At 43.4% G+C, this 15,590-nt stretch overlaps 2 protein-coding genes across 6 annotated transcripts in view; one reads left to right on the top strand and one right to left on the bottom strand.

The window, feature by feature from the left end:
- Positions 1-13,768, top strand: part of IleRS-m (Isoleucyl-tRNA synthetase, mitochondrial) — a 27,187-nt gene extending 13,419 nt beyond the window's left edge. For both annotated transcript variants that reach the window (XM_084583587.1, XM_084583588.1), the window contains exons 16-24: positions 503-605; positions 3,087-3,215; positions 3,801-3,932; positions 4,740-4,846; positions 5,525-5,673; positions 7,264-7,460; positions 8,794-8,929; positions 10,529-10,696; positions 13,633-13,768. In XM_084583587.1, the coding sequence (XP_084439713.1) occupies positions 503-605; positions 3,087-3,215; positions 3,801-3,932; positions 4,740-4,846; positions 5,525-5,673; positions 7,264-7,460; positions 8,794-8,929; positions 10,529-10,696; positions 13,633-13,676 (1,165 nt within the window). In that variant the 3' untranslated portion in view covers positions 13,677-13,768. The remainder of the gene's footprint in view (positions 1-502; positions 606-3,086; positions 3,216-3,800; positions 3,933-4,739; positions 4,847-5,524; positions 5,674-7,263; positions 7,461-8,793; positions 8,930-10,528; positions 10,697-13,632) is intronic.
- Rab3-GAP (Rab3 GTPase activating protein) overlaps positions 13,370-15,590 on the bottom strand; it is a 51,223-nt gene continuing 49,002 nt past the window's right edge. For all 4 annotated transcript variants that reach the window (XM_084583586.1, XM_084583584.1, XM_084583583.1 and 1 more), the window contains exon 33: positions 13,370-15,590. In XM_084583586.1, the coding sequence (XP_084439712.1) occupies positions 15,438-15,590 (153 nt within the window). In that variant the 3' untranslated portion in view covers positions 13,370-15,437.

The following is a 15,590-nucleotide window of genomic DNA, read 5'->3' as shown; positions in this document are numbered from 1 at the left end:
ATCATTAGACAAATAGACAAATAAAGTGAAAGTAGGTGGTGTGAACATTAGAGCGATTCAGCGTAGCGCAATCCATGGCCGCTAAATTACTCTTTGCTTCCATGGGGAGCCACAGTGCAGGTTGCCCCGAGGGTGCCAGGTGGGGTCAGGTGGCGCCGGGTGCCAGCCACCTGTGTGCACACCTGTCACATCAGGTCCATTTGGTGCGCGCGCACTGGGGGCACACTGAAGCGGACTTCAGGAGCGGCCGCAGATCGCGTTATGCTAAACCTCTCTTATTTTATAAGCACGTACAAGGATGCCTTTCTGGCTGCATACATTTCTACTAAAAAATGTCATCCCAGCTGGCCTTTTTTTTAGCGGGTTTGTTGACCGTCTGAAAAACTATGCTTTATTTCGAATTGCCTTAAAAAAACATTGCTTCCGCATCAGTCTCCTCTTTTCTTTTCTAGTATAATTCCTGGCCTTTATGTCTGTTCTTGTTTCCGTGGCATCCAAACAGGAAACTCTACATGCATGGCTTCACACTGGATGCCAAGGGGCAGAAAATGTCCAAGTCACTGGGGAATGTCGTTGACCCAGAGACAGTAACCAAGGGTGGAAAAGTAAGTGCGACTTGCGATCTACTTCGCTAGAAACCGAGCTCTTACCCCAAGACGAAGGTGTATGTTTTTGGAATTGTATACCAATGTTGGCAATTTGGTCGGTAAAAGGTACTTGAAATGCAAGCCTAAAGAAAAGAACACTAAGCAGATCAACTTAGACGAGGCCACTCCTTTTAAAGATATGCTGCGGTAACCTGGTTTTTTGTTTACTAGTGCTGCGTAATCTAAACATGGACAACATTTGTAGTGCCCAGGTGGCATGAACCATTTGCCCAATATTGGTACTGTGTTGGTAATGCACTGGTCCTATGTTGGGCCGGGCGCTGCCACCAAAATGCCAATATCAGGCCAATAATTTGGGCTGCCTAGATGCAACAGGCTGCTGTCAGCTCGAAGCAATGTATAATGTTGTGACAAGGCACCAGTTTTGGCATCCACGATGGTTTAACACTATTTTCATAGTTGCCATCATCACGCAGACTTACGTGATCTGACTCCTCGTAGACTTTGGCCGCCGTCACTTTTTCTTTCCTTATGCGAAAGCATTAACTAGGCTATGTCGGCAAGGTTGTGTGTTGTTCTCGTAAGGGTTAGTATCAAACGAGTGGTTTTAATCGAAAGAAGATGGCATGAGGATGCTAAACAAAAAAAAGATATGTCAATAGAATGATTGCCTAATTAATTAGAGCAAAAAATGTAAAAGTAAAATCAATCGGGCGTCGAAATAGCTGTATGACTAATGTCGATGTCCAAGCGATATGGCGTCATGCCAACCGAAAGCGGATGTGTTTCTGACTTAATAAGCTAAATAAATGCATGACAGTGATCTGAAGTGTGTAAAGAGTGTCAGTTAACCAAATGAAAAATATAATTAGGGTGTAAAAGAGCGAAAAAGACCAAACAAATGTGCAAAATGGCTATGCATATGTAGTGATGTCACAACGATGCGGTTGCCATGGGGATCGCTGCGAGTGATGTCATGGTGCAGCCTAGCACATGTGACATCATTAACGCCCTGTGGCACCCCTCTATACTCCAGGGTAAAGTTACTACATGGGCGAGCCTGTATAACAACTCTGCATCAGGATGGAGGTTATCGAGTGCCACCGTAACGTACGTCGCATCCTGGTAACTTGTGACTTGATAACATCCGGTGGCACTCCTCTCCTGCTCTCGCGCCGCCGGTCCCGGATGATGTGGTACTTAATCATGTGTTGCGTGGACGTTTTGGGGTGTAACGGCGCAGAGAATGTAACACGGAACGCCTGACAAAGAGTGAGAAATAGAATCAAGGGAGGTAAGGAGAGAAAAAAAAAAATAAGAGAGGCAAAGGGAGGCAAAAAGGGGTGAAGAGAGGCAAAGTAGTGTGAAGAAACGCAAAAAGGGGCAACGAGTGTCTAGGAGGTGCATTCCTACAATGCAGATTCTGCAGTGCTCTTGGAGTTTTTTTCCAATCCAAAGCTTTTATCTTGTGGAGTGTTTGCTGCTTGCACAGTTCACTCTGTGACTGATTGAGTGAGCAGTGTGTTGCAAGCAACATGTACACTTGCCCTATTTAACATAACTGGATAAAGCGATACCAACACGAAGGCAACTAGTAGCCAGATCCGATTCTGCTTGTCTAGGTACTCGTGGTTTCTTTTGTTTTGTTTTCCACATTTATTTGGACCTTTACACTGACAATTTTTAGAAGCAAACTTCTATTTACATTGTTGTCCTGTGGCCTGATAATACCATTCCATTTTTTGGCAATAGTATTCCATATTGCAACCACTGCTCTGGACACACTCATCCGAGCATTAATTCCTTATAGCACATAAATTTCTCTTCCTAACAGGCAGTTCTAGATATATTATACTTGACTTGTGAGTGCACAGTTAGGAGTGCCAAAATATATTTCCAAAATATATCACAAAAAAAAAAAAGACTAATTCTTTGCAGGAAATAATATTCCTCGAGAAAATCCAAAAACTGCATTCCGTTATAAGCACTCAAGATAATTGCTAAAATTATCTCTTATTTAAAAATGAAAATCGAAATATACAAGGTTTATTATGGCTCAGAATTATTCTGGGTTCTCAAGCCTTTTCAGAATTGTTAAAGCAGTTTTTGTGTTTTGAAAAAAAAAAAGAAAAAAAGAAAAACTGAACTTGTTTCTGTGCCCCCAAAACATTGACATTACACAGAGAAGGGAGAAATTTAGGCACGTGAAGTATTCTTATCCCATTACTAGATGGCGCCACAGCATCTTTTTTATTTATTTATTTTTTTTTATTTTAATTCGAACACGTCTCACGAGGCTGCAGCACACTTAAAAGAATGAAACTGAGCTTCACACCATCCAAATAGATGGCAGCAAGGCGGGAAGTGAATTTACCATTTCTCTTTGAAAGGGTCGAGACAAAACAATGAAGTCTATTTCATATCTATCATTTGACTGAAGAAACAAGGTTGCTACACTTATTTCTCGCCTTTTCTTAGGACCCGAAGAAAGACCCTGCCTTCGGAGTTGATGTGCTTCGGTGGTGGGTTGCTGCCCACACTAGCAACCATGAGAACGTTCCAGTTGCCAAGCACATCCTTACGGAATGCCAGGAGAACGTTGCCAAGGTCTGCTGATGTTTCTTTATGAGCGGGAATGATCTTCTGGGCATCAGGACTTGATGCATTTAGGCGGGCTAATGTAAGCCCATTCTTGCAGACTATTTGAGTGGTGTAGAATGTGTTACGCTACCATGTAAACAAATGAGGGCACAGGTGCAAAGAAATAGATGGGACAATGCATGTTTCCATTTTTTGAATGTGTATTTATTCTTTTGTGCAGCTGCATAGTGCATTCTACACCAAATTAGCTGCTAGCCCCTTTTTTGTGTTTGTGTTTTTGTTTGTGTGTTCTTATCCCTTTTCTCCAGTGTAGGGTCGCCAACCGGAGGCCTTTCTGGTTGACATCCCTGCCTTCCGTCCTCATCCCTATCTCTCTATCTACCTACCTACCTACCTACCTACCTGTCTGTCTGTCAGCCCAACCTAACCTAACGTAACCTACCCTAACCTAACCTAACCTGGGCAAATTCGTCACGTCACGTCGTTTTGGGTGTTCACTTTGAAATTATTTGAAGCAAGCTACTGTTCATCTTAAACCAAAAATCCATCATCTTGGCAAAGCCTGTGTGTTCTTTATTTTGACACGCGCAGCTGCGGGGCACATTGAGGTTCTGCCTTGGAGCCCTGTCCGACTTCGACCACTCGCACCACAAGGTGCCCTACGACGCAATGCTCCCCTTGGACCGGTTCGTGTTGCACCTGCTGAGAGGATTTCATACTCGGGTATGGTTTGGTTTGGTTTGTGGGGTTTAACATCCCAAAGTTGAAAGCCTTGAATTGATACCATTGACTCGAGGTTCTTATGTGTGGTCTTAAACGCGTAATTCCGTTCTCTCAACGGTAGGATCCCGCAACTTCTTTCTTCTCACTGGTTGTCTCTCAGTAAGTTAAACTGAGATCGTTACTGAGATGTGTCTCTGTACGCAACCTGAAAGTAACATACACTCACTGAAGGCAGGAATTGATTACGTTGAAGGTAATTGCATAGTGTAACCGTTGTCGTGCCGTCACCGCCTGGCTCTGTTCACGGCTGGTTTTGCAGCTATAACGAATCAAAAACATCAAATAATGCAGCCTAAAGGGGAACACACCCTAGGATGGGTGGGTGTTGGTAATTTACTTGTAGATTGTGAATTCTTAAAAAGATTGGAAAAAAAATTGCACTTGAAGGATTCTAACAGACATTTCAGTGCTTAGGTAAGTAATGTTAATTCATTGCGCCACAGGAGTGACAGGCTCTTAATCGTTTTCAGAATATTTCCGCCTCAACACCAACGGCTTTAACGCTGTCCTGGTAAAACTAATACAAAATGTGTCCGCAGTATTAAAACCAGTGGTATGTAGGGTTTTATGTACTTAGTCAACTCAGGCAATGTCATATTGGAGGGCTTCAGAATAATTTAGACCACCCGAGGATCTTTAATGCGCACCGACGTTTCACAGCACACGGACACCTTTTGCATTAAAAACTGTGCTGAAGCTTAATCTTGTCTGTGATTGTTGACACAGTTCCATTATTTGCTTCTCAAGGTCACATCCCTGTACGAGGAAATGAAGTACAACCATGCCTGCTCTGCCATCTTGAATTTTGTTGTCAACGATGCATCGTCTTTTTACTTCCAAGCTGTCAAGGACAGGTGAGCACCGATAACTCGACACAGGTGTCCGTAGTAGTCGCCTCTAAACATTATGTTCCACATTAATGCCATTGGCACTGTGGCTAAATAAGTAAATAGGCGACGAAAAATAAAGTGGAAATCACGGAGTTCTCGATCTCATGACTAGGAATGGTTGTAAAGAAATTGCGGCTTTTGGGAGAGAAGTGTGACGGACGCTGCCACAGCGGCGTGACGCACTTGCCACCGTCATCGCTCAGCACCACCAGTTGCAGCTTAACATTAGCCTGTGCTCACTTTTGAAAAAAGGGGCAGGCATTGGCTGATGTGTTAAATCGCATTTTGTCGGCAGTTCGAGGAGACTGGCCTAGCGTTTGTCGACCGATTGCACATGCAGTCACCACAAGTTGTATGTTTAACTACCTCAAGCTACGCAACACAGTTGTGGGGAGAGCAGGAGTGGTGTTCTCTCGACGTCTCTCAAAAAGTGAGTGCTATATCAATACCAGCGAAGCCAAGGTGCACTAAAAGCTTGACTTGTCTCATTGTGCTTATCGTAGTTATGCCGACGGCTTGGGAGGTCGCAAAACGGGCTGCGCGTTACGTTTGTGACATGACAAGAGAGCCTGGAGAGTTGCACTTGTTTAGAGTTGTACAATTCGAGATGGCTTTCCCCTCTTCCTTGACGTGTATTTGCAGACTTTACTGCGACGCAGATGACTCGACGAGTCGTAGATCCTGTCAGACGGCTCTGAGCCACGTATTAGACGTACTGGTGCACCTGACGGCACCGGTCGTTCCGCATCTCACAGAAGAGGTCTTCCACCACCATGGGGACCCCGGAAGGTGTAAGCATTTCTTTGCTGAAGTCGTTCAGAAACTGAAGCCGCATTAAAGGACACCCACGGATGATCGTTATAGCGCCATGCGCAGAACACTGAAATAAGAAAAGCACGGGCATATACCAGAAATTGATTTTTGTTCAAAAATCTTACAAATATTTGCTAGAGTCGCCAAAATTTAAAAACCTCGGTGATCCTCAACATTTCCCATTGGCTGGTGTTTGTACGCACTGTTTCTAATTCAGTGGTTTGTGATTCAAATGACAGAAGAATTGGGGATGTTAGGTCAAGAATCGAGCTGCTAGCACAAATATAAAAAAAAAAAAGGTATGAAGTTATCTTACAAAGGAGGATAGAGATGTAGGAACTGTCAGAGGTATATGAACAGTGCTTGAATGTTGTCCATATGGTGTTTGAGCCGGTGCCTCCTTCTTGAGCAGGGAGTGGACCAACACTGTGTTCACAAACACGGAAGGTGCTAACAGACGCCAGAGCCAGCTGGGGGTGTCATCTGCTGTGATACACAGTTCGCTTATCTTGCCATTTTGAGAACTCCCCTTCCATCTAGAGCTGTTTGTGCTGCCTGCCTTGAACGAATGTGATTGCAGAAGGAATGGGTTACAGATAGTGTTGTCGGCAAGCGTTTAACACATCGAAAAATGACTGCAATGATTGTCGGCGAATTTCGAGAAGCACATGATGGCCGCATTATTTCTGGGTAGGACTGTTTTAGTCTGCAACGGTGTGGGAAAAAAAAATGAAGTTGAAAATGAAGTAACATTACGGGAACATCGTTGAGAAACTTGAAAAGGATGACGAGTGCGATGAGATATGCGGGCTGGTGGGACAACGTATGGCAAACAGGAAAGTGAAATGTGGAAACATTTGTGAAATAAGCAAGGGCTGGCATTGCGGTGGTGTGCCGAGAGGTGTGATAAACAGGACTTATATTTCAAGGATCTCGCTGCTCTGTTTCGAACTGCTTCAAGAAGCGTGATGCTCCTTTGAAGTAAGTTTCCCACTTGCATATTTCATCCTAGTATGTACCCAGCTTTTGTTACCAAGGGTACGATCTCACAAGTACACTGTGAGAGCAGAAAACTGCAGTTAAAACTCTGGTTTACGTGCATTTCTAATTGGGTCATACTCTCAGCTGTTAACCACTGTTGGCAACAAGCAGCACCAACACATCCTGCTTACATCACAGATTAGTGTTGGTCTTGAGCATTTTAATAGTTAAAACTCAGGCTATGACATTAAGCATGGCCATTGCTGCAATATCTTCATATATCTGGGTACCTGAAAACATAGTATATTGTTAGAAATTGCAAGTTGTCTTTTAACTGTATCATTCACTTCTTTCTCGATGTTCCATAGCGTGGTCTGCGTTTCCCACAGTGCTTTGCTTTGCCGAGTCTAGTACATTATGTCAGTGGTATGAATTGTCTTCACCGTTTGGGAAGAAATTCTGGATTGTTTCATAACTTTATGCTTTGCTTGGAGATATCTTTAGTTTTACATTTTAGTTAGATAGAGTTTATGTTCTGAAACAGCCATACATTTTTTTTTCCTTTTTGTACTTCATCTTTTTGCCAGCTGACAGTGGCGTCTTCCGGCGTGTGTGGCAAGCGCCCATGCCCGAATGGGAACGTCCAGAGTTTGCCGAGCTAGAGAAGCCCCTCACGAAGTTGAGAGAAGTCATCAATAAGGCCACTGCAAAGTCGCGGCCAGTGTTGTACGATGTTACAGTCATCACGACGGGTGAGGACAGCCCATTTGCCAGCTGCCTAAGAGTGAGTGTTCCTGAACTTTCACTGGAATTAAATAGGGTATGAACGCCTTCTTTCGTTCTTTTTTTCTTTAGGCACGTTTCATTCCAGGACAGTTGTGCTCTGCTTTAACAAGCAGCACTGTATAACATCTTTAACATGCTCAGGTTCTGTTTGTTCTTTCGTTTATTGATTTCAAGTGCCTTCACTACTTAGTGGGTATCGTTGGGGAGAGTTGTAAGTAATATAGAAAAGCTAGCAAAGGTCTCAACGTACAGAAAAACAGAAGTGCCTTTCTTATAAAGCAGGGCAGAAGTAAAAAAATAGTAGCGAAAGCCAACTTGCGGCAGGTTTGAAAGCAGAAGAGAGCAAACTTTATAATGCAACCGTTTTATGCGAACAGTTTTTCTATTTAGATCACCTTTCGTTGAGTGTTTCATATGCTGAGGCAGTCATTGTGCTCCACATAGTTATTTGGTTTGGCTTGTGGGCTTTAACATCCCAAAGCGACTCAGGCTATGAGATACGCTGTAGTGGAGGACTCCGTAAATTTCGACCGCCTGGGGTTCTTTAACATGCACTGACATCGTACAGCATACAGGTGCCTTGCTTTTCGCCTCCATCGAAAAGCGGCCGTCGAGGTCGGGAGCTTGATCCTGCATCCTTGGGCACAGTAGCCGAGCGTCGTAACCACTGCACTCCCCAGCAGATCCACATAGTTGTAGTGTGTAATCGCCCTATGTTGCATCCTGACTGCTGAGCACTTTCATGAGTTTGGTTCCTCGTGCTTTCTCAAGTTGATTCAGTGACTCATAGAGGGCACCACATTTCGGCGACGATTGGCTGGTTGATTTGTCATTCCGGATGTAAGACCATCATAATCTGTTATCATTATACCTGGCTTGCCATCGTGCATTAGAAGGCCTATGCATAGATTGCTAACCCATGTGCTAGACTACCAGTAGTTGTACATGATGCATGAAACATGCAAATCGCCACTTTTGGAACGCACCGCTAAAACTGGTTGGCTTTAAAGTGGGTTGAGTGTCGGTGTTGGATCTATCGATGTAATTAGCAGAATGAACAAGAAGCAGCGCAGACAATGAAGGTACCGTGATAGACAAGAGAGCGTGAGGACAGGGTGGGAGTAAGAGACAGCGATGCAGTGTAATACAAGAATGTTTCTCCATCTGCGGTAAGAGTTGCCGCGGAACGCACCGCTCGAGGAGAGACTCAGCGGCGGAAGTCTGTGGTTGCCTATGGTTCAAAAGGTGAAACAGCTGTGCTTCAATATTTCATAACTAAGAAGCGTAATCGTCAGGTAAATTTTTGACAAGGTGTCCATGTTGCTGTGCAGGTTCTCCAGCCAGACGATTCCGCCATTCATTCAGGACTTACGGACGTACTGCAAGTCGCTTCGGTCACTTTCAAAAACCACGAGGACATTCTGACTGCGCAAGCAAGTTCCGACGGTGTCGTGACTTTGGATGGAGGTTAGTCTATTGGAAATCTTGGACAGCTGTGAGCTGGTGTAAGCTGCGAGTAATAGTATAGTAGTGTACAGAAGTGCCAAAGCTGATTTTTATCTGTGATCATGCATGTATATTTTCATTCTGTGATCTTTTATGCACTAAGTAATTAACAGTAATTATCAGTAATTAACAGTATCTTTCAGCTTTGTCAATAAACGAGATAAGTGCACTTTTCTGTCTGCCATCATTGTTTCAGATTTTCAGTATTTTCAGAGAGCCTTGATTCCAGCCCAAGCATTGAAGCTCATCTTCAAGGTGTAGCATGTGCTGAAGCTCTGTAAAAATTCTCTCAGTATACCTCTGAATTCGTATATCTTGGAGTGCACACGGGAAGCTCGTTATAGTGAAGTAGTACGGGACGCGAAAATTTGTTCGTTACATCCGATATTCATTACAAAAGTGCGCTCCCAAATTCCTGTAAATAAGTTTGCTAATAAAACAAAACAAAATACGCACTAATATGGACAAAACAAAGGTGCGAAAATGCACAATTTTTTAAATTAAAAGCTTCGTATAAGCATGAAATCTCACTTTTCGCTAATGTTGGAGAATAAAAATGAATACAATACTAAGAAGGGATGTCGCCTCCATGCACAATTTGCACGACAGAGTCAACAGGCTTGGAGAGTGTAGCGCACGCACGGGTCGGTCACAGTTGCAGAGTCATGGCAGGGGCTGATGCCATGACGAGGCACTGGTGATGGCATGCCAGTCACATGCCTGTTAGCCGTCGCATGGCCGGACTCGAGCAGCAGCGGCGGCGGCGGCGACGCTCAAGTACGACCATGGCCGTTCAAGACCTCCGAATTAGCCGCACGCGGAGATGTGATCTCAGAGGCCATGGGCTATTGGCGTTAGATTTTGTTGCCTCCGCTAAATGACGGGGCACGCGAACCTGCGGGCGATTTAAACACACTTTTACGGCGGGTGATTCGATTGACTGAAAAATTGCGTCTCGATGTTTTTTCCGGCTCCTTTACGCATTTTGGATGTTTTAATGCAAAAGAGCTGCTTCGTTATAAGCGATCTAGCGTCAAATTTTTAAATTTTTGTGAAATAAACCGTAGACCAATCAAACTTTGATTTTAGTTTGTTTTATCCGATAATTCGCTATATCAGTGTTCGTTATAGCCAGGCTCGACTGTATTAAGATGGCATTGTCATTGTATGTCACCGCTTTATAGAATGATAACAGGCTAGTGTAGTTTACTATTTTAAGTGATGTAGTGTGTGTGGCTTTAATAAGGCCTTTCACTTATTTAATACAATGAGATTACAAAGCTTAACTAATCACACGTGAGAAGCCGTACAGTTTTGTGGCAACCGTATTGGGATTCCTTTAAGGATTGTTAAAATTATTTGGAAAGCCTAAATAATTTTAAACAGACCACCGGCAGCATTGGAATACATTTTGCTGCCCTGCTGTTCCCTCCTCTCTGATGTTAGTTACTTTTGAGATGCTGGAACTGCAGTCTCGGGAGGCTGACTGCTTTTTTTCTTTTCATTAGTCGTTAGCTGTGTGATGACAGGCCACTCTGTTTCTGTGCTCACTACTCACAGTTGGCGAAAAGGTTCTGATTGCCATCGAGCCTATGCAAATGGCCGCTTGTGACCGATGTCGGCGCAACATCTCCGACGAAGCGGGCCGGCTGTGCAAGAGGTGCGGGGACGTCTACGAGCGACTGAACTTCAGGTGGACTGCAGCTGGAGACGAGGCTGCTGTTGCGGGCAAGTGTTTTCGTCGATACTGGCCCATTTATACTCAGATACTAATTTATGAGCTTATAGTCGGTCACTTTAAACCTGCTGGCCACCTGTGACTGTGACATCACAACAAAAGTCCACGGGCGTTCAATGCGATTGGGGCAGAGAGGAATGTGTTGGCAAATGGGCTCAGATTTCATGACCTCGTCGACTTGTGGGACCCTCTTCGAACCATCACGCAAACTAGCATGTGTGCCAGGGATTGGTAGCGCCCTCTAGGTGCAGCTCAGCCAACTAGTGCCACAGTGCAAGAGGCCGTAACATGTGGGCAGGAAAGCTGCTTGTAATGTTTTTATAATTTATTGAAAACCGTTTGGGATATCATCTAAGCTGTTAGGCTCAGCATCCAAACTAGGCATCATCCAAAAGGACAAGGATTTTTCAACCTCCTCGGACGTTACTGGAACTCTCACTGACATGCATTCACTTTGGTGTTGCTGGTCATTTGTGTAATTTTGCAGCAGTTCGATGTCTTGTTGCAGCGTAAATGAATTTTAAAATTACCCATTTCGCGACCTAAATGGGAAAATTTTTACAGGTAACCTTAGGTGCGTAATGTCACTGGATGCATACCCATCTGCATTTGCTGCTAAGCAAAACATTTGCCGATGATTACGTTCCATTTTAGTGCAAAATTTGAGCGCAGCTCGTCAGCTGTTTCAACTTTTCGATAGATTTGATAGACAGGCGCCAAAGAGCTGTGCTCTAAAGAAAAAAAAGAAACATCATTTCAGGCAAATAGTACTGACTCCACGCAACAGGATTTGCACCTATATCGGGGACATCATAAATGGGTTGGTAGTGATGTTATTATAGAGCAAAATCTACTTTCGGTTTCGTTTTTCTGATTTTCGCAACTTTAAACTACCTCTACTTGATACCTTGAAAAACGATTTGTTTTGTTTTTTTACTGGAAAGAGAAGACTATAAATTATAGACTGTGATGCAATTACAAACTCAAAATTCTCAGAAACACCCCTGCAGTTGTCCATTGACAATTAAAACGGCATTACTTGAAGGGCCTTTTTTTGTGGGACATTTGCACTTTGTTTTTAAGTTGTATCCGACTGTGGTTCTCTTGTAGTGTGCTTGGTAAAGTCAGCAGCTCTGGTTAGTCATCGTTCTTAGGTTGCACCAGAGTAGTGTCCAGAAAGGGAAAATTGCTTTAATGCTACATATGCTCAGTGTGCTAGTCGGCAAGAACTCTTTCAAATTTCATGTTCACAGAACAGTAGCCCACTGTTGAGTACGCAGTCTAAATTCCTGGTCAGTGCCGAGATCTCTTCGACGATGATTGCAGTCGTGGCATTTTTACACGATTGTTTCGGAAGCCCGATGACCGTCTTCCTTCGACCGTTGTCCTTCGCAGTGTCGCAGTTCCTTCTTGACATGCTTCAGGTGCTGTGTGGTCATTCCCATCAGCGATTAAGGCTTGTTAAAAAAACACTACACAGGTGAAAATACATTTATATGCACTGCATGAATGCTCTGGCTGCGAAATATGCAAAACAGAGTAGAAACGTGGAACGTTTCTTCAGCGAGATAAAAAAAAAACAGAGTGCATTGTTGTTTCAAAGCAACCTAGGCATTGTAAAAAACATGGCACGACACCCTTCAAGGTGTTGCAAAGCCATATTCGGAAAATAACCATTTCTGAATGTAACCTTGGTGTAGGCTGCCAAGCCTGGTTTTATGAAATGCTCGAGTTCCCGGAAGTGTTTTAAGGGCTACTCTTAGCGCCTGAATCCATGCTTGCCTTAATACCAACCTTTCATTTCGCCCCCTTTATTTTGGAACTAATCACACTTTAAAGGAGTGTAGACATCTAATTCTTGGGTTCAAGTTTTATCCTTTGTAATGATGCATAAGACATTAGCGTACACCACGCATCTCCATGCGACATTCACCTACGACCGCTGGAATAATTTATAATCGAATTTCTATTCTCACCCGTTCTGATTTCAGTTTCAACTGCTCAGCAGTCTAGGTCACGTGAGGGATGAAAAAAAACAGAGACATAATCGTTACTTTGTCGTTAGAATTCACTAAAACACTAAAGACAGCCTGCCTCACGAACAGAAATCGCACAAAGCAATGAGTAAGCGATTATATTGCTGTTTTTTTCATGCCGCGTATGACCTAGACTTGATTTTGATGTCACAGCCATTTCTCAGCTACTGAAATCGAAACCAAAACTGGTGAGAAAAGAAAATTCAGTTACTATAAAAAATTTAGCTCTCATAGGCAAAAACCACTCGGTGATCCATCTACAGGAATGTCTTATGCACATCATTAATGAGAAGAAAAATGCCATCAGAATTTGGTGTCTATTACTCCTTTAATAGCCTATGCTCAGTGTTTGTCAGGCTATCATTACAATTCGAATTTTGGCATTTTTTTTGCGGGCTCTTGCCTGGTATGCAGGAGGGGATGCATGTGAGGACACACTTCTTTGCAGTGTTTTTGAAGTTGCCCCTCCAAGACCAGAGAGATTGAGAACCCAGATTACATGAGATTACAGCGAAAGTAAATTGAGCAGTGATCAGCCTTTCATTTGGTGCTGCACGCTCAAATGAAACTATGCAGTCCATATGCATACAGAACGGCCCTTTTTATTGAACACAACACAGCCACCGCATTGGCTTTCAAATTGTCGGAGGTTTCTAAGTTTTGAGGTCTTTTGCTCCGAGACCCTGCAGTGGCAAGGTCGTGGAAAGTAGCTGCAAGTTTCGGAGAGTACACCCGCCGGCTTTGATGCCATCGCAACTCATCTGAGCGTCAATAAGAAAAAAAAAAAGCAAGCAGAAGCACACAGTATTATTGTTCCAATAACATTTCTCTTTCTTACCAAACTTCTTCAAGCCTTACCAAACACTAAAAAGACGTCTTTTTTTTTGCAGAACAAGAAGAAAAGGTTGGCTGTAAGACAAAGTCCCGGTCGTAAGTAATGCAATGGCCACCGCAGCCCCGATAGTATAGGCGATCTCAGTGCATCTTTTTTCATTGTCAATAAAGCCAGTTGTGTTCCCTAGTTCATTGTTAAAGTGATAACTTTCCAGTTCGAATTAAAACACTGCGCACCAAGAAATCTTTTTCTGCTGCCCTCATGTGCGGATCTCGCAGAGATTGAATTTTTTACTGCGCACACAGTGATAACAATTACAGTGTTGCAGTCAACCTTCAGTAATTCAACCTTGAAAATGGTACACAAAGCATGTTCAAACCATGTGAACTTCGAGGTAATGAGCTCCTCATTTTTTTTTTTTTAATAAGCTCGATGCCGACAAGACCAGAGTATCTGTTTGAATAAGCCATGTGTTGGAGATAACGAGATTCCAGAGTGTATAGTACATAATTACAATGTATGTTGCAACAAACACCCGAAACTGAGGGGAGCTACATAAAACTTCTGCCACAGGTGATTTTGAGCAGGTAGTGATAAAAGCGTGGATGCCACAACTATTCTCGAAACAGTGCTACCCTGTTAACCCTTAAAAAGCAGTTACGTGAGCTTAAAGGTGCGATACCAAATGTAACAACTGTGCAGTGGATGTGCTTATTTCCGCTCAGACTGCCCTAACAGGGGGCGGTTGTGTTACATTTTCCTCTCGACTGCATTGAACTTCTCTTCTGGTAGCTCAGTTTCAACGATTAAAGCCCTACCAAAAAAAAAAAGAAAAAGCTCCCACATCTAAGCGCTCCTTTATAAACAATGTAAAACAGTGTGACAACAGAACACCAAAGCTTCATCAACAGAGAATCACAATTCGGCAAAAGGCTTGGGCTAAACAGAGAGACGACTAGCAGCAGGCATATCACCACCTTCAAGCGAGTTAACCTTGCTTTGTATTAATGCAAGACTTTGTAATGACTTAGCACGGTAGCTGTGACACAACTAGGACTCTATTTCATCATAATCTTAAAAAGAAACAAATGCTTACTGACATTAGCTGAAAGCATTGTCAAAAGCAGATATTAAGTTGACTGTGCTCGACGTAAACCACGCTGTGAGGACTGCAAGTCAATGCACTGCAAATATTTGAAGTAGTCACGAAAATCAATAGTGCTGTTATCAAAACTGTTATCATTAAAACCCAACCACTGCTTCGGCAGTAACTCTGTTGTAACCATGAGCAGAATAAAAAAAAGAGAGAAAGAGAGAGAGAAAATCTCTATTAGATTTATATAGTTGATTCTGTTAAAAAACTATACCTATTCTTCTATTGGCTCTGTATGTCAAAGACGAGATGATGCTGAGAGCATAGCAGCAAATAGATGCTATCTTTTCCATTACTATGTACACCAGGATCAGGTTCTGGGAGAACAACACTACTGATGCTATACGAAACAATACTGGCAATACCAACCTGTTGTTGAGATTGTTTATAGTTAAAGTCCATTACTGCACTAACTTTCATCATAACTACATTAACATCCCTGTGAGCAAAGAGAGCATGAAACAGAATGTGCGTCTCTTCCAAAATGAATAGTCCTGAAAGTGGGCGGCACTTAGGCTAATCTCAAAACAAAGCCGTGCGTTACCACTTTGGTCTGTTCAGACCAACTGGCCTGGACATTGTAACACCTGGACTGAACTTAAGTCGAATGTCCCTGCTACTCGACGCCGAGTTGGTCATCGTGGCCTGTGCGACCGACGCGGGTCGATATCACATGAGCATCATCGTTGCACAGAAGCGGCCTCTGGCTAGGATGGTTCGGGCAGTGATTCTAGAACGTCGAGCAGGGACGCTGCCAGCCGGTGTTCGGAGTGGTCTTCTGGAAGTATGCCGATGATGATCTGGAGAAGGTTCACCGTCTGCAGTGTCGGTGGGTTTCTGCAACGAAGGTTGCTGAGATC

The sequence above is a fragment of the Amblyomma maculatum genome, chromosome 11, assembly GCF_055883805.1.
Source record: "Amblyomma maculatum isolate TAMU_Amacu chromosome 11, ASM5588380v1, whole genome shotgun sequence".
NCBI lineage: Eukaryota > Metazoa > Arthropoda > Arachnida > Ixodida > Ixodidae > Amblyomma > Amblyomma maculatum.
The sequence above is the reverse complement of the archived record's forward strand: the minus strand, read 5'-3'. Positions and strand labels throughout refer to the sequence as shown.